Source organism: Cannabis sativa, chromosome X (genome assembly GCF_029168945.1).
Source record: "Cannabis sativa cultivar Pink pepper isolate KNU-18-1 chromosome X, ASM2916894v1, whole genome shotgun sequence".
Taxonomy (NCBI): domain Eukaryota; kingdom Viridiplantae; phylum Streptophyta; class Magnoliopsida; order Rosales; family Cannabaceae; genus Cannabis; species Cannabis sativa.
Genome location: NC_083610.1, coordinates 32,831,627 through 32,850,748, shown reverse-complemented (window position 1 = coordinate 32,850,748; position 19,122 = coordinate 32,831,627). Strand labels below are relative to the sequence as shown.

General features: G+C 32.4%; 2 protein-coding genes and 1 long non-coding RNA gene across 3 annotated transcripts; 2 read left to right on the top strand and 1 right to left on the bottom strand.

Annotated features, from left to right (window-relative positions):
• Nucleotides 1-7,681: 7,681 nt before the first annotated feature.
• On the top strand, nucleotides 7,682-10,083 carry LOC133032719 (uncharacterized). The gene is made up of 5 exons (XM_061106942.1): nucleotides 7,682-8,038; nucleotides 8,140-8,220; nucleotides 8,352-8,683; nucleotides 8,788-8,917; nucleotides 9,057-10,083. The coding sequence occupies exons 3-5, from the start codon at nucleotides 8,412-8,414 to the stop codon at nucleotides 9,543-9,545; spliced, it is 891 nt and encodes a 296-aa protein (XP_060962925.1). The 5' UTR covers nucleotides 7,682-8,038; nucleotides 8,140-8,220; nucleotides 8,352-8,411; the 3' UTR covers nucleotides 9,546-10,083.
• A 5,831-nt stretch (nucleotides 10,084-15,914) lies between these two features.
• On the bottom strand, nucleotides 15,915-16,971 carry LOC115702483 (ethylene-responsive transcription factor ERF022-like). Its single transcript, XM_030629927.2, has one exon. The coding sequence runs from the start codon at nucleotides 16,871-16,873 to the stop codon at nucleotides 16,238-16,240; it is 636 nt and encodes a 211-aa protein (XP_030485787.1). The 5' UTR covers nucleotides 16,874-16,971; the 3' UTR covers nucleotides 15,915-16,237.
• A 685-nt stretch (nucleotides 16,972-17,656) lies between these two features.
• LOC133032555 (uncharacterized) lies at nucleotides 17,657-18,557 on the top strand. Its single transcript, XR_009685172.1, has 2 exons — nucleotides 17,657-18,240; nucleotides 18,321-18,557. It is a non-coding gene; the product is annotated as an uncharacterized LOC133032555 (long non-coding RNA).
• The last annotated feature ends 565 nt before the right edge of the window (nucleotides 18,558-19,122 follow it).

The following is a 19,122-nucleotide window of genomic DNA, read 5'->3' as shown; positions in this document are numbered from 1 at the left end:
TTAGAGTAAGTTTATCTTATTTTTGATTTTTTTTCACTTAAATTTTCAATCAATTAATTCAAAACTATTTGATTTTACAGTGAACACTTGGAAGTGATCAGACAAAAATACCCGAATGGGGATCATAATGTTCTACACAAAAAAAAAAAAAAATCGGCTGTGGTTTACAAGAAGGTAAATATGGATGTAGTAAAAGTTTATTATCTTAAGTGGTGTTTGTTATTCTCTAATGAGGTATTTATTTTTATAGATATATGACTTGCACAAGTTTGGAGCACTAGTAGATGGTGAAGAGTTGCTAGCTTTAACATTCGGGTCTGATCACTTAGGTACTTACTATGAAGGTTGTATTGTGAATGGAGTTCGATTTATGGCTATCAAACGAGATGAGAAGAGGAGCACACAAAATAATGGAGTGTTCGTGGCTCGAACAGAAGGTTTTAATTATTACGACACACTTGAAGTAGTACTAAAGTTAACCTTCACTAGTGTTTACTCCGTCACATTATTTAAGTGCAAGTGGTTTAATATAGATCCAAGACGGAAGAAAATAATCGTTGAGAATCATATCACTAGTATTAATGTTAATGGTGAATGGTATAAAGATGACCCATACATACTTGCTAATCAAGCAAAGTAAGTATTTTATCTCGATAATTTATTGAGAGGGAAAAATTGGAAAATAGTTGAGAATGTAAACCATCGACAAATCTGGGACATCGTGGATGGTGACGCTAATGTCAAAGTTGATTTGGTACACGACACAAACTCATCAAATTTTGTATTAACTGTTGATCTTGGAGAGTTAATTTTGCTACCTAATGAACCTCCGATTGACATTGGCACTGAACAAAAGTTTGCATGTTAACTAAGAAGTTCGCAACATGGACGAAGATGAAGCTATTGAAGAATCTGATGATGAAATTTTAGTTAACCTTTGTGAAGATGATGTGAACGATAATTTAATTAATAGTTATATTGTTATGGATGATTAATTTTCAGACACTTTATTTTGTAATACATACAATTATTAATTTCAAGTTAATATTTTCTATTTCAAGTTAACATTATTAATTTTAAATTATTTCTACTATTGCTAATAAACAGTATATATATTTTTTAATAAATAGTTATGTCAGCTGACGTATCAACTTATCATGGTGGAGACGTGGTGTGGTACCAGATCCACCAGACCCTAGTAGGGTACCGTCGACATGTGAGTCAACTCCACCGCCAAGAAGAAAGGGACGTGACCTTGCTACTAACCTTAATGTTGAACAACGAATGTGGGATGCAGGAAAACCATTACCACTAAAACTTGATGAAATGACAGGCAAAGTGGTTGGTACGGAGAACCAAGCTTTTGTACGTCAAATGGGTGTTGAAGTCACATTGACATTGCTAGGACACTACTTGAATCTTAAAGATGTACCTCAACACTTTAAAGACCAGATTGTACAAAAAATGAAGGTAAAACACATTAACAAGTTTAATGTTGTAAATTTTTAATTTCAATGAATACAAAATTCTTTAACAAATACTATTTATTCGTAGTATTTGTACGATATTGATGGTCATCCAAAGCCTGAAAAGGTGATGCAAACTCTTTATCATGAGATGAAGAGAAGGTCTTCTGAGAGAAAGAATATCAGGCACACTCACTCTTAGGAACATTATTCTGGGGATCCAGATGATTTTGAAAGTGTTATCAATGTTGTACCTGATCACTGCTCTACAGAGAGCTGGAAGCAAATTATTGAATTATTTCTAAGCCCAAAGTTTATTGCTCGATCTAATCAAAATAAGAAAAATAGAAAAGAAATGAAGTATTTGTCCACGCAAGGCACAAAATCGATGGCATCGTCTCGTAATGAATTTGTAAGTAAAATTATTAACTTTCTATTTGTAATTTTTTTTACAAATTACACAAACTAACTTTATTTTTGAACAAGACGTCCCTGAAGACTATGCAATTCATACTTGGAAAAAAAGGCCACCTTAAAAAAGAACGGAGGACACTTGGATTAGCGTGACATGCAGAGAAATACATGTAAGTTTCAAATTTTTGTTAAGTTTTATAATATTTTTAAAATTATTGAATGAAGGTAATATTGTGTTTCTAATATTTTATTTGATCAGGAGCAAATGCTTGAAGAGGTTGCCAGCATGACGGGAACAGAAAATGATTCTAGCAATGGATCTTCTACCAAATACAAGCAATTTCAAACTGAGTAAAGTTCTTGGGAATCGGTCGGACTATCAAAGAGGAGTGGGTTATAAATTGAAAGACAAATCGGTAACAAATTCCCGAACTCAAAGTCAGGCTCAATCACAAGGCGTTTCTCCATCTATTAGTCCAGAAGATTTGTGAGTCTTTGCTGAGTTTATGTTAAAAATGCGTGATAAGATTGATCAGTCTGGCACCTTTAGTGACCCTTCTCTACATGACCAATGGTTTGAAATTTTTTTACTATCACAACAGCAAGGTAATGCGTCCATTTCAACCCCACGTCCAATGTCAATGCCAGAACAATAAGTTTTAACAACCACAATTGCCTCAGATGCCTCAATTCTTTCAACAACAACAACAAAATTCTCCCAACTACTGGCTCCTCACAGTCGCCTCATTTACATTACATGTTTGGGCATCCCTCCCAGTCTCCTCCTATATTTTTTTTTTTCAGATGCCACAGGAGGATCTCAGACACAACAACCTATGGTTGGCCATTTTGGAGGCTCATCGCAACAACAACAATACCCTATGTATGGTCAATTTGGGTCATCATAACAACAATCTGTGTACGGTCAATTTGGGTTATTATTGCAGTAATAACCTGTGTATGGTCAAATAGGAGGATCTTCACAACAACCTATGTATGGTTAGATTTTCAGTGCGCAAAGTCAGCAACAACAACCTACTTTGGTTCGTCCGCAGACTCGACAATTTGTGGAGATCTTACCTACACAACAATCTGGACAACCTTATTACCCTACCCTACCGGCTCCTCAATCTCGTGATAATCGTGACAGTTCAAGACTTAGCTCGAATGCAGATTATTTTATGCCATTTATTAATCTAAACAATGATAATTAGATTTTTTAATTAAGTAAATTTTTATGTTTTAAAATCTTTTTAAGACAATTTTATGATTTTATTTAAGATAATAGTATATATTTTTATGGATAAATTAATATTAATGTTTAATTTCGTAAATTTAAATATTAATTAATATTATTTTTTTAAAATAATTATTATATATAATATATAATATTATAATTATTATCATTATAATTATTTTTATTCTAATTATTTTCATTATATAAATATTAAAAATTGAAAAATAGTTTTTTTATATAAAAAATATTAATACCGGCGGAATACTAAAGTTGGTCTGCCGATATTAATGTGTCAGCGTATGTAAGAACAGACATTAATACAGGCAGACCCCATAGCTATTAATCCGCCGGTATTAATATTAGGAAATATATTTTGGTCGCTATTACTAATATTAGCGACTAATTATTACCGGCAAAATCTGTCGATAATATTCAATAAGTATGTCTAATTAGTACCGGCAGAAGTTTCTACCGGTACTACTCTTAATTGTTGTAGTGTCTCTCTCTCTTATCTCTTCTAAATTTTTGGTTGGGCAAAATGACTTAGTGAGCCATGTTCTTCTTGCGGTGTAGATTTTAAATACCAACCTTTCGTCAAATGGTCGCCAAAGTTGGCCGAAATATCAACTTAAAATTTTTACGTGAAACTTTGCACGACCCGTATGAGTGTGTCTAAGCTCCGATTACCACTAAATTTGAGGTATGAAATCTCTACTAGTCGATAGCTTTGGGGTATGAGTGCGGCCTGAAGAATGGTGGATCTAAGCTTGTCCATGGGTGGAAGAGAAAAATAGAAGAAAGAAAAAGTAAGAAAAGTACGTGTAGAGAAGGAATAAAAATCTGCTGTCCCATTTTTGCTGTCACATTACTGTCGCACTAATAAAAAGTGGACATGTGTCCTTTGCTTTTAATCTCTCCGTTAGTATACTATTGCTGTTAGTTTTGGTCTTTATTGCTTTTTCTTGAGTCTGAAATTTTACACATTATAATTAATGTTTCGAGAAATGTAAATAGTAATTATACTAATTAATTAATAATATTTTTATTTACCTAATAAAAAAAGTCATGTCACACAATTTTTTTTATAAGACTTTTTTTTTTCCTATAATTGCTTCTTTTATTCAACAATCTTTTATACTTATATCTTTTTTTGCTAACAAGATGTTTTATTTTAATAGGAATCATTATTTTGTATTAATTAAAAAAAAATAATGTATCAAATTTAAACACACTATTCCTCTTCGTTTAAAAATCGGTTGTTTTTAAGATTAAAAAAAGAGAGTTCTATTTAGACATCATAAAATGATAAATACACTTCATTATTAAATATATATATATAAATTTAAATAATTTTTAAAAATATAAATTTTTTAAAATTTTTTTCTCAAATTATTTTATGTTAATTTCAATACTTATTTTGATTTTATTTTTATAATTTTTTCTAACTCATGTATAAATATTTTTTTAAAAAAATTCATCTAATTTTTTATTTTACTTTTTTTTGTCATAATATTTAAAATATTATTTATTTTTATTTGATAGGTATATTTTTAAGAATATGAATTGGAAAAAAAAAGTTAAAAAAATTTACTACAATTAAAGATATAAATTTTATATAAATAAAAATTATTAAAATGGGGTGTCTTTAAAAAATTTGGGGTGTAAAATAAAATTTCTCTAAAAAAAAAAAAGAAAAACTATTTAAATATATTATTTTATTCTGTAAAAAATATTATTTTATTAAAATTATATTACTCTAATTTTTATTTTTTTTCTTCATTTGAAAAGTGTGTAAAGAATAAAACATATTTTATTTTAAATTTATTTCTTTAGTTTTATTTTTCTTCGAATAAAAATTATGTTCGATTATAGTATTTTGTTTTTTACCTTTTCAAATGTAAGCTTTTTTATTAAAACTAAATAAAATATAAACTCATGCATTCTTTTTGTTATTGGTATAAAAAATGAAAATATACAATATTCTTTTAAAACATACAGTATGTAGATATTATCGAAGAGATATATATATTTAGGGAAATTTACACCCACTACTGATTTTTCTCATTTTATTTCATTTATACTGTGCCACGCTGGAAACAACATTTATACTGTTTTTTTTTTTTGGCAGTTTACTGCCTTGAAACTTTAGCCGTGTAAGGGACTTCTCATTGCCACTTGTCACGATAGGGTTTTGCCACGTTTATTTTTTTTTTTTAAAAAAATATTTTTAATTGTTTAATTTGACGGTTATGTGTTCTGATCAAAAAGGTATTGTATTTATGTATTTTTCTTTTATTTTTTTTTATTATTTTCGAATATAAATTTTGTAATTGTAAATCTCTCTCACCTCAACTGTTCATCTTCTTCCCCATTTTCAGTTTTCTTATACGGTTGTAGTAGTGGGTGGTTTTTTCATTTTAAAAAATTTCAAATCCCATCCCACTATCTTAAACTTCCCTCTCATTTTCCCTCCCATTTTTATTATTTTTGTCTATAAATACCTTCATAGTTCTTGATAATGGCCGTTACTCGTTCATCACCATCTCCGGCTAAAGTTACAAAACTCACAAAACAATCGCAGAAAACCAGACCCAAATCAAAAATGGGTAAAAAAAATCTGAAAGAGAACCCTCCTAGCCCCACTTCCCCTTCTGTTAAAAGAAAAACCATTGCTGGACCTTCGAAGAACACTCGAGGAAAAAGACCTCGAACTGTTGTTGAAAATTCAGACTCAGATTTTGAGTTGGATTCTGAATTTCTTAAGTCGCCTGTTTCTGTTAAGGTATTTTACTATTTATCTGTTGTTGTTTTTGAGGTTTTTTGTTTTTTTTTGTTAAATTCGATTTTTGAAGTTCATATATCTGGGTATTTGTTTGTTTTTGTTTATGTATTTGTAATTGTTTTATATATATTGTTTGATTTATTTATGTGTTTTTGTTAATTTTTTATTTGTTGTTTTGTTGGTGTTGTTTTGTTTTATTTTAGGGCAAGGGTAAATCCCCTGTAAAGGTGTTGCCATCATCAGGTGTTTCTGAAGAAATTCATGTTAATAGGATTGTTGAGGTTTGTCATGTTATGCATTTTGTTCTATGTTTTTTTTATTGTTTTTTTGTTGTTGTTATTTTCGTAGTGTTTTATGGTGTTTTATCAGTGTTTTTATTGTTCTGTTTTTTAGGATTGGGAATGCAAGTACACCCGATCTCAATTCTATCATTCTAGAGTAGTAACATCTGGGTATTACTCTGTACTTGGTGACATTAAGAGAATTTTAACTGAAAGCCAATTGGAAATTTTTTCAAAATCTGTGTTTGGTTATTTTCTTCGAATTCCTGAGTACATAATTCATTACCAATTGCTTCATTGTTTGCTGTTGAGGGAGGTTCAGCAGCCTAATGGGTTGGAGTTTTGGGTTTGTGTCCAAGGGAAATACCTTAGGTTTAGTATCGAAGAGTTTGCGTTGGTCACGGGGTTAGATTGTCATGTTGATTCTGATTTTTATCAGTTTAAGCAAGATGATAATGAATTGGTCAAACATTGTTTTAAGGGGTACAAAAAAATTACCAAAGGTGCTATTCAGACTGCTTTTATTGCTGACAATCTTAAGGATAACGACGATCTTGCAGTCAAGTTGGCTGTATTGTATTTTGTGCAGTGTTATTTGTTAGGTGGTCCCTCGGGTAAAGTTGTTTCGTCTGAGGAAATAGATGTTGTCGATAGTGGTCGATATAATGAATTTGGGTGGGGCAAGCATTGTTTTGATATCACTATGCATTCTTTGAAGGGTAAGATAGATTCTGGTTATAAGAGGGTAGTTCGTAGTGACGAGGATGGTGGGTATTACAGGTTATTGGGTTTTCCTTTGGCTATTCAATTCTGGTTTTTCGAGTGTTGCCCGTATGTTATTGGGAAAGCTTGTCCTTGTACTCAAATGTTGGCATTCCAAGGATTTTGAATTGGCCTAAATTACCCAAGGACAAGGAGGGTATGGTGAAAATGGATGTCATGAACACCCTCATTTTCGATCGGTCTTTGAAAGAGGTAATCCTGTTGTTTTTTACACTATTTCCACTGTTGTTTTAATGTTGTTTTTGTGTACATTATTTATACTTTATGTTTTTATTGTTGTTGTTATTTTATAATTTCAGTTTCATGTGCATATTGTTTTTTGTTGGTTTTTGTTGTTTCAGTTAAAATTAAGAAACATCACTCCAACTTTCGTTGAGAGATTGAGTTTGAGCCTCACTGATTTTTTCTCTGGTGAGACTACTCCCGAGGCTGTAAAATTCAAAATTAAAGGTGGTTCCAAGCCTGCTAGTCAACCTGGCTTGATGGGTTCTTCTTCATCATCTGCTCATGAGAATGTCTCCCGAGTTGAGTTTGAGGAATTTAAAAAGTGTTTATCTGTTGTTGTCAGCCAGCAAGGGATTCTTATGAAATCTGTTCTTTGAGATGAACAAGAAGCTGGACATTCTTATTGAGGTCTTTTTTTTAATTGTCATTACTTTTTCTGTTATTTTTTTAGTAGTGTTTTTATGTTGTTTTATACAGTTAATTAATTTTTTAATTTTTTTTTTGTTCTCAGTCATCCCAAGGTGGTCTTACTCACAATGGATCTCAGTCTGAAGATGCTCTTCGTACTTCAGAAAATGAGGATGATGAAGATTCCACTTCGGAGGAAGACGAGGATGATAAATTCGACGATGACAAAGGAGATGATCATCATGACGATGAAACTGATGATGATGATGATGATCTGGGTGGAGATGGTGTTGGTGCTGGTCAGGATGAGGCTCACACGGGCGATGTTCGTAACGATGAGGGTGTTGTTGTCCCCGAGGTTGTTTCGAGGGATGATGATACCGGCAAGGTGGATGATGCCAAGAATTCTGACCCTGTGGAACCTATTGCAGAGATCAAACAGGTGTATTTCTTGTTTGGACATCATTTTTTTGTGCTTTTTTGTGTGGATTTCTGTGTTTTGTGTTTGTTTTAATAGTTTTTTACTGTTTTTTTTGTTGTCAGCCTGAACAGTCTCAAGGTGGGGAGGAGAACATTGATGTTGATGCAACAATTGCATCTGCTGTTAAAGCTGTGGAGAATTTGGTTTGTGTTTCTGTTTTTGTTTTTTGTAATTTGTATTTATATGGTATTCTATTGTTGTTTTTATGGTGTTTTTATTGTACTATTTGAAATTTAAAAAAAATCTCTTTTTTTTTATCCTTTCTCTTTTTTAGATTGGTTCCTCAACTCATGCCCCTGCTCCTGTTGAGACTTATGAGAAGACTGATCTTGAAATGGTTGTTTTTCAAGAGACTCCTATTTTACGTCCTCAAAAGAGGGATCGGAAGAAAGGAGCTGTTTTGAAATCCCCATTCATTGAGCTTGCTTCTGGTGCATCTAAATCAGGTTCATCCTCAGTTTCTCCTGATGATTCTGTGTATAAGGTCGTTAAATATGTGCGTGGTTTGTGCCCGTTGGACAACAAGATTGGTGAACCTGTCGATCCGCAATTGGAAGCTGAGTTTGTCAAGTGGGTTGATACAGGTCTTAGAAAGCATAAATCTAAGTAAGTATTTTTGTAGGTGTTTTCAGTTATATATCTGTTATCGTTTTCCATTTATTTTTTATTTTTTATTTGTGTTTTGATATTTTTTTATTTGTTTTTTTTAGCACAACAACTAATGTGTATTGTAAGGGTAAGGACACAATATTTCCGCCATTTCGTTTTGGTGTTGAGGACATCAGCAACAAGATGTGGTTTCACAACCTTGCCTACCCTAATTGTTTCCTTACCAATTCTGTAAGTTTTTATTTTATTATTATTATTATTTTACATATTGTTTTTTTATTTATTTTTTTAATGTTTTTAAGTGTTGTTCTGTTAGTTTTTTATAAGTTTGTATGTTTTTTTACTTACTTTTTTTTTTCTTTTTGTTCAGCACATTGACATCATTTTCTATTATCTTCGTAAGAAAATAATGTACTCAGCCGAGCCGAAAATCAAAGTCACCACAACTGATTGCCTCTTTTGTTCTAGCATAACAACTTTGTATGAGAAGTTTGTTGAGAAAAACAACGATATATCGGTGTTGTCTCTTTCTCACAATGTGGCCCAGTACATTCAAGGTGGTAAGATATTATGTGCCACTCCTTGGCATTTGGTTGATCATGTTGTTATGCCTATCAATGTAAAATTACAGGATCATTGGATTTGTGGTCGTCTTAACATAGTTGACAGGCGCATATATCTGTATAATTCATTGCGTTCTGGGAGGTATATGACAGCTGCCAAAGAGGCTTGCAAGCCTTTCTCTGTTATTTTACCATATTACTTCTCTATGTTAGACTTCAAAGGCCTTCGCAACGAAGCTAAGTTTAGCACTATGGAACCGTTCCCTATTGTTGCTGTTGATGGTTTACCCGAGTAGGTCACAGCGTAAGTTTTATGTTTAGTGTTCAATGTTTTTCACTGGTTGTTTGTATTTTTATTTTTTTGTTATGTGACTTTGTTTTTTATCAGTGTTCTCATAGTGTCTTTTTTGTGTTTTCTTGTGTTTTTTTTCCAGTGATTGTGGTGTTTTTGTTGCATCATTTGCTGAGTATTTCATTGATGGCAAACCCATCCCATCCTCTGATTTTGATGTGGAAATTCACCGCGATCGTTTGGCTGTGTTATTTTATCAATATGGGATGAAGAAGCAAACTGAGAACATTGAAAGTGAATCAGAGGCCCCTCCCAGCCTTCCCAAGAAGTGATTTGTTTTTTCAATCAGACTGTCATTGTTCTTATAGTTTTTTAATGTTGTTTTAATGTTTTTTATGTTGTTTTTCGTAAACAAACATTGGTGTTCTGTTGTGTTTCCTTACGTTTTGTGTGGACAATATGTAATCTTTTATTTTTGTATGTTTTTTCTTATTATTTTTATGTACAAACAAGTTGGTATGTTAAAGTTGTTAGTTTTTTCATTTCACATCCCTTCTTTTTTTGTTTTTTTTTCTTATAGTTTCTCTGTTTTTTTGAATACAAATATTCATTTCAGTATTAAAAACACAAACTGTTTCAATAACAAACTTCATATATATATATATTCAATTTAGTATCCAACATCTTTTAATATCCAATCTAAAGTATCAACAATTCCCAATGTAATCAATGTTTTTCAAATAAAAACTGTATTCCCTTTGTATTTCAGAAATTTAAATTTCTCAATATCTCATTCTCAAAACGTATGTGTAGTTTTCTTTTGTTTTTCCACTGTTGTTCTGTTGTTGTTTTTATTCCCTTCTACGTCTTCTGCTGCATGTTCTTTTGTTATGCCCCAGTTCACCACATTTGCTGCACTTGTTGTGTTGATCCTTTTCCCATCCAGCCTTCCTTCTTAATGTTTTTGGTCTTCCTGATTTTACTCTTTCATGTGGAGGCAAGACTATAATATTCTTCACTTCTTCCGGTACCTCCCACTCACTTTGGTGTCCTATTGAGTAAACTGTCCCTGAATAAGTTGCCAGCCAATTTTTTTTTGTGTAATGCGAACGGTAGGTGTACGGGTCCATGTTCATCTCCCTCATCACGGCCCTTTGCGTGCCCGCATGGCATTTCATCTATTTGGAACCTGTTGCACGTGCATGTTCTTTTTTCTAGGTCTACTTCCCACGATTCTTTCATTCTTGTTACCTCAAACAAGTAATCTGTTGTTGCTTTAACCTGTTTTAAATTTTATTAAAAAAAAAAACAAACATAGCTGTAATTCCTACAACAACAATACAAAACTATTAAAACAACACTACAACAACACCTTTTACTTACTGTTTGTTTTTTTTTTTTCAAAAAAAAAAAGCATAATTAATATTTTACCTCCAGATTCAATGAGTATGTGTAATTTTTCAACAGTATGTCTTCTCCAGTTGGTGATAGCTTAGTGAAGGTGTTTTGTGCTTTTGTCCTATTAGTATGCGTCCATTTTTGCACCAATGCTCTCAAGCATTCTAGCAGTGTTGTAATTGGTAGCTCCCTTGCTGCCAAATTTGCAGCGTTCAGTGATTCTGATATGTTTGAGGTCATTGTGGAATACCTCTTGTTTTGGCTATGAATTCTTGACCACTTTTCATAACCGATTTTTTTTAGGTAAGGTCTTATGCGTTTGTCCAATCCATCCAATTCAGCCATGTGGAACTCGAATTGCTTTTCTGTGTAGGCTTTGACTGCTCCAAAGAATGGTAGATTGTATTTGGCAGCATGTTGTTTGAAGCTTGTTTTAAGGTTGCTCAAAATGTGGTAACCGCAGAATCGTGTGCAATTTACGGATAGATTTCTCTTGCTGCTTTGATGAGGCTTTCATTCCTGTCTGAAATTAGGCATTGGTGTTCCCGTACCCCATACGCTTCTTTAAATTTTTTGAAGAACCATTTCCAAGATTGGTCATTCTCAGAATCTGCAACACAAAACGCTAGAGGAAAAATATGACCTGCTGCATCTTGTGTGCATGCGCACAACAAAGTTCCCCCATAAGCTGCTTTGAGGAACGTTCCGTCCACAACAACTATCGGTCTGCATGCTCCCCACCCTTTTATGGATGCATCCAACGCCATGAAAACAAAGAGCAAGCTGTTGTCTTCTGCCGTTTTCAGATCGACAAATGATCCAGGGTTTGTTTTTTCCACCATGTGTAAGAAACTCGGTATTAAACTGTACGCAGTCACTAGCATTACCTCTCAAGTCGTTCTTGCATGTTCCTTACTTCTCCAAGCTTTCATATAGTTCATTTTGATGCCAAATCTGTATTTCAACTCCCCTTTTATGTCCATCGCTGTTGCCTTGGTCTTTATGTTCAAGAACTTCGGTTTTATGCATTCCCCTATCAGTTTCGATGTTGCTTGCCTTTGGTCTTCATGCCTAATATTTATGGGGCATGTGTGCATATTTGAGAACCTATTGAAACAAAAAAACAACAAAAACAACATTAAAAAAACTATTAAAACAAACCTGTTGCAGATACCAAACATGTGTATTTCAGTACAAATTGTGGAAAAAGGACATTTGTTCAGGCTGACAACTAAAACAACATTAAAAAACTATTAAAAACAAACCTCCTGATTATGAATGTGTTTGTTGGGCCATTTCTCGATGCTCTTAGTGACCAATTGCAGCTTTCGTAAACACATTTCGCATTTGTACTCTTGAGAGCACGACTTCCACACTTTGTCTTGAAAGTTGTTTTTGATTGCGTAGTAGTGAGGACATTTTTTAGAGTTTCTTTGTCTTTGTATGCTGTCCTTTTTCCACTTCGGGGTGTTGCTTGTCTGTTATTAACTTTGCATTGTTGATGTCGATTTACGGATCCGGTTTTTCTTGGTGTTTTCAAGTTGTTCTACCATTTCTTCAGCAACCAGATTTGCATAGTCAATTATGTCGAATTTGTCCTCCTCATCTTCTATTGTTTCTGACTTTTCCCCTTCTTCTGTTTGCTGTCTCGTTGAGTATGATTCTGTTGTTGTTATGTTGTTTTCAAGCGTTGTTGTGTTGTTTTCGATCATTGCCACATTATATTCATACGGTGTTGTCGTGGATATCGAAGTTGGTGTTGCAGCTGGTGTTGTGTTGTTGTTTTGCTGGTTGACACATAGTGGATATGTCGTGAAATCTGTTTCCTTCATTTTCAATTCCAAGTAAAAGTAGAGGCTTCGATCGTTGCATATTTTGATCGGTGGTATTCCTTCTTTAGCTTGGTACTGTATTTGTAGTGTTGTGCTGGTGTTTTCGCAACCCAATGAAGTAAGCAGTATTTGCAGTAGCTCTTCGTACTTGCATTTTGTTGGTATGAATTCTCCACTAGCCACATAGTTCACATAATTGTGATCTTCATTCCATTGTCCATTGCTCTTGATGAGTACTGGTAGACGTTCCATTACCTGTCATTCCAGGGTCTTATTTAATGTTAAAACAATAGTACAACAACAATAAAACAATAGCAAAACCACAAAAAAAAAATTAACAAAAAAAATAAAACAACAACGATAAAACAACACAAAAACAACCAAACAGAAATACCCATTATATTTTTTGTTAGTTTTTATTATTATATTTGTCTGATACATATATGTAGGAATGTTTTTGTATTACTAACCGCAAAACAACATTAGAACAACCCTAATTTTGTGTTTGAATAATTGTACTAATTTATCAATTTTTTTTTTCGAAATCATTTTGTGTTACAAACGTCAAATTAACAATAGAACAACCCTCATTTATGCTTTTGCATCATAAATTAAAGAATATCACATTTGTTTTTTCGTTTTTTTTTTAAAAACTTCAGATCTAAATCTTGTTTTTTTTTATTTTTTATTTTTTTTTGGTTTCTTAAGAATTAAATTATTTTTTGGGTTTTGTTGTGTTTACCTCTGTTATTTTGGGGGGACAGTTTTCTGTACGTCTTGTTCTTCAATTCTGATTCCTTTACAAAAAACTCTTCGCCGGATTTAATGGTTTTTTCTTGGTGATTTCCGTCACCGGCGACTCCCCACACACGAAGAAGGTTGTTTCCCGTGTGTTTTACTGTTCACAGTATAAATGAAATGATGTTGGGCTTGGGCAGTACAAAAGTAATGAAATTGGGCTGGGGCAGTAAAAATGTTGTTTTTGCCGTGTCCCAGTATAATTGTAAAGTTTTGGTCCAAAAGCAGTATTTTTGTAAAATTCCCTATATTTATTAAAAAAATATAAAAATATATTATCACATATAACCAGACGCCAGGCCCGTCTTAAGGTGATGAAAGGCCTAGGGCAAAATTTAAATTGAGACCTTTTTTATATAAAAATTTTAAATAAATTTTAATGAAATTTTGACAAAATATCAATTTTAATTTTTTTATTTAACGTAAGCTAACTCAATCAAGTAATATTTCTTTTTTTTTTAAAAAAAATAAAATTAAGTAATATTTAATTATTAAGAGCATATTTATTAAAGTGCTATGTATTTTAACACATTTGAAAGAAAAAAAAATGTGTTTAAATTATATATATTTAAAAAAATAGATAATAAATATACATTTTAAAAGATGACTGAAGAAGTGATCGAACCCTCAACCTCAAAGCCAATAAAAGCCCCGATTCCAATTATGCCATACGTCTTTCATGTAAATTGTTAAGTTAAATATTTATATATTATATTTTTTTTATTTTTTATATGTATATATATCAATTTTAATTTTTTCGGGGCCTTTAAAATTGTGGGGCCTGGGGCCGAGGCCCCGACTGCCCTACCCTCTGGCCGACCCTGCCAGACGCACAGTGCAAACAAGTTAACCATGCATTGTTTTTTAATTTTTTAATCACAAAATAAAAGTAAAATCTTTGTTTTTAAAAAAATTATTTTTAAAAAACAAAAATACGTTCTGTAACCACTTTTGTTTTTCAATTTTAAAAATAGAAAACAAAAGTGTGTTCTGTAAAGTTCATTTTCATTTTTATTTTTTGATTTTGTTTAACTCGGGTCAAGATCCGGGGTTGGATTCGGGTTCGGGTCAGAAGCCGGGTTCAGCGGCCTTGGGGATTTGGGTTCGGGTCTGGTTGTAATCCAAAAGATTGATTAAGAAAAAAAACTGTTTAAAAAAATATTGAAAGTGATTTTTTTTTGTTTTTAAAATTTTAATTTCTAATTATAAAATTGAAAATTAAAAGCAGTTTTACAGAACATGTTTTTGAAAAATATTTTCACTTTTTCACTTTTAAAAACAAAAAATTGATTAAAAAAGTGTTACCAAACGCTATCTAATATAATTACAATTTACATTTTCCGAAACATTAATTATACTGTGAAATTTCTGACTCAAAGAAAAATCAATAAAGACCAAAATTAATAGCAATAGTATACTAACAGAGAGATTAAAAGCAAAGGACACATGTCTACTTTTTATTAGTGCGACAATAATGAAACAGCAAAAATAAGACAGTAGATTAATATTCGTAGAGAAGGAGAAGAAACAAATTTTAATTTATTTAAAAAAGTATAACTCTTAGTGGGTCCATGTAAAAATATATAATATATAGTAATTAATTAATTTTTTAAACAGGATCTAACATATATGACCCCTATTATAAAAAAAATTAACAGAAATATATACTAAAAGATATAAAGTTCAATATAATTTAGATATTACTAATCAATGGCAAAAACATACCTCTAATAACAATGTTTGCAATTGAACTAACTAGACCAAAAGACAATATAGTAGTATATTACTACAGTGACGGAATTTTTGTTACAATAGAGAATATAATTTTTTTGTTTCAGCATTGATACAAGTGTAAATTGGCTGGAGTATTATACACCTTACTATTACTGCTCTAGAGCAATTCGACAGAAGTGTAATATCACAATTCACACACAATATGTTACATGCATTTTCAAACATTCATATATACACCATCTCCATTTCCTACAAAAATAATAATACGAATATTTCATATTTGCTAAGCATGGAGATCCTCCCTTTGAAAAAAAAAAGCATATGGAGATCCAAAAATGTCCCACTGAATATTATTATATTAATTAACTGAAGGTATAATATTAGATCTATGATCGAATAGCATAAATCTTTTAATTCTATTTGCTGCGATCTTCGTGAATAGTTTAGAATAGAAAAATGTTAAACGACACTAGTGGCGCCTAAATCTTCTTATGTGTCAATATTACTATTAGTCTAACTAAGTATAAGGTGCCATATAGTTTAATATAATAATTTTTAGAAAGTATCACTAACTAATCGTAATGCAACATATCGAGAAAGTGCTAACTACGTACGGAATAACATTACAAAATTTTTAATCTTTTGATGGACGTGAGCATTAATCTTTTTTATTATTACAGCCCATTTTCCAAAAAAAAAAAAAAATATTGTATTGAATAAAATATACTGACTTTTCCTGTGTGAAAACCTTGGCTGGTAAATATAAAAGTACATACACAACCTTTTAAAAGATTAGGTTGAGAATTGTTGGAGAAAAAGAAGAGGTTCTCTGGTTGATTTAGAAAAAATAATTATACATATATTTGTGTATTGTGTAATTAAAGTGAATAATTATTTAGAGTGACTAATATATATATTCGTGTAAAAATTAATATCATATGTCCCAAATTGAATCATGTAGTATTTCGTCAAAATCAGAAAAATCAACGTCTTCGTTTAAACGCACATGATGAGACGAGGAGTAGAAGTAGTACTGATCACTCCCCGTCAACGGCGCCGGCGCCGCCATTTGCATCCACGTCATCTTTGGGGAATCCAACGGCGACTCATTAATCGCCTGAATCTGACTCGGCGAAAGCCCCACCGTCACCGGCACTGAGTAGGACTCACCACTCTTAATATCAGCATTACCAGACGACCTAACGTTTAATTCGTTCGCTCGATCCATCATCGGCTCCTCCTCGGCGTGCTCCTGCTCCCTCCTGAACCGCATTGCGGCTTGCTGGGCCGCCAACTGGACATCCTCGGGCCTAGATGTGGCGGGCCTTGGGAGGGCTTCGGCCAGCTCGGGGAAGTTAAGCCGAGCCGCACGTCCTCGGAGGTGGAGCGCTGCCACGTCGTATGCGGCTGCAGCCATCTCGGGAGTTTCGTAGCTTCCCAGCCATATCCGGGATTTCTTGCCGGGCTCTCTAATCTCGGATACCCATTTCCCCCACTTTCGCTTCCGGACTCCTCTGTACGACGGTGCCACGTGTCCGTACTCGGATTCTAGTACTACTTGTTGTTCCATTTTTAACAATCGCGTTCTCAGTTTTTGTTATGAAGAGACCACTTTAAAAAATTTCTCAACTCTCAACCATATATATATATGTATGTATAAACACACGAGATGTGATCGATTAAAATTTAATAAATTGAAAGATAAATATTATTATAATTCAGATGATGAGGACTGGATGAGTGAGCTTCGCAGCAGTTACACGTATATTGAAAGTTGAAAGCTGTCAATGAATGAACACGTGCATATAACTATGCATTATATTATATAATGCAGTCACATCATAATCTTTGTAACTATGTATATTTTAAATTTTTCTTCATATGACGCAATTGTTTTTTTTTTTAAAAAAACTTTTTCTCTTGTGTAGTAGCCATCAATTTTTAAGTTTCATAAAATTTAAAGAGTAATTTCCATAAATATTTAAGTTTTATGCCGAGTACCAGATAAATACTTAAGTCGTATTTTTGGCGGTAAAAATACTTTTTGTCACACTTCTGGAACTTCCGTAGGTACCTGGTCGTTAAGTGCCAAATCAGTATCTACGTGGCAACATCATATTAGTCCAGATCATTTATTAATTATATTTTATTTAAAAAATTATTTGAATATTTCAAAATTAAATAAAAAATTGTTTGAAAATTTAAAAAAATTACAAAATTATTAAACAGAAAAAATTAAACTCAAAATAATAAAAATAATTCTTTTTACAAAATTATTAAAAAAAGAAAAGTCTTTCCAAATCCATATCAGAGAAGAATCATATCATGGCTTCTTCATTCAAAAAAAAAAAATAAAAAATATCATGGCTTCTCTCAATAACAGATCAACAAAGCATATCAAGTTTTCAATTCCACCACAGAGTGGTTTTTGGAGTGGGACAACGTAAATGGCATTCCTCTTCTTCTTTGTACATAATTCTTCTGGGTTCTTTTTGGGTCTCAAACCCAGAAATAAGAATCTAAACCCAAAAGCCAGATCTAAAGCCCCAAAAGCCAGATCTAAAGCGAGAGAACCATTGAGAGCGTTGAGTCAAAGAGAGATCACCTGTCGGAATCCCCATTCATCATCTTGTTCTTCTTCCTCTCATCATTTTTTTTCCTTCTCACCATTAGATTAGACCTGTTACACCACAATCCAACCTCCCTCTTTTCCCCTTTTCCTATTTTCCTCTCTTCTTCTTCCTTTTTCTCTCAGTATCCAAATCCTAGACAATTAAAAAAAATCCCAAATCTATCATCACTCAAGAGATCTACCAGCGAGTAACCACAGGATCGAAGTCAGAAGCATGCGGGGTTGAAAGGGTTAGTGAGTTTCGTACTGGGAATGAGGATCGACAAGCCGAAGAGGAGCACTATACTGGAATGCAGATCGACAAGGTTATCTAAATGTGATTTGTTTTTACATTTACATTGAGAAATATGTAACCTTTGTTAAAAAAAAATCCCTCTGTTTGCAGGTGAGCTTGAATTTTTGGGCATTTGGGTTTATGGTTTGTGTTCTATTTCTGGGTTTGAGTTTTTAATTCTGGGTTTGTGGGTTTGGCTCGGTCATGGTCTTAATTGATATTTTTTCTTTACCTTTTTCATTCAAGGCTATAGTTTCGGGGTTTTACTTTAGATTTGGTTGTTGCCTTTGTATTTTGTTTGTAATATATTTTGATTTAGGATCTGTATAAAGTTTTTGTTCTTGGCAAGTTCTGGGTTTTAGGTTTAAGGGATGTGTTAAACAATCTTTTTAATGTTTATGGACATTGTCAATTGCATATTTGGGTTTCTTTATTTGTTTTTGTTTTGTTTGTTTAAAATTTGAGTTTGATTCAGGTGTGATGATGTATCACTATTGATCTTAAATTTGTTTCAAAATCTGAGAAAAGAATAGAAAAAGAAATAAATGAAAAATCCATTTAAAAAATAAAATACTTATTTAAGAAAAAAAGTAAGAATAAATTTTTTAGGTTTCAAAATATATTTTTATTTTTTTTTATATATTCTAAATAATTTTTTTTATTTTAAAATGATTTTTAAATAAGTTTAAATGAATTTTAAAATGAAAAATAAAAAATTAATGATGTGGACCAATGCGAAGATGACATGTGGACACTTACATGTAACTTAACGGAGAGGTACCTACAGAAGTTCTAGAAGTGTGACAGAAGGTATTTTTACCGCCAAAAATTCGACTTAGGTATTTATCTGTTACTCGGCATAAAACTTAGGTATTTATGCCGCAAATTACTCAAATTTAAATTATTGATTTTG

Coding starts and splice junctions, on each gene's coding strand:
- LOC115702483 (XM_030629927.2), bottom strand. CDS start 16,873: ATGGAACAACAAGTAGTACTAGAATCCGAGTACGGACACGTGGCACCG.
- LOC133032719 (XM_061106942.1), top strand. CDS start 8,412: ATGGTTGTTTTTCAAGAGACTCCTATTTTACGTCCTCAAAAGAGGGAT. Junction 8,684..8,787: donor CTTAGAAAGCATAAATCTAA/GTAAGTATTTTT, acceptor TGTTTTTTTTAG/CACAACAACTAATGTGTATT. Junction 8,918..9,056: donor ATTGTTTCCTTACCAATTCT/GTAAGTTTTTAT, acceptor CTTTTTGTTCAG/CACATTGACATCATTTTCTA.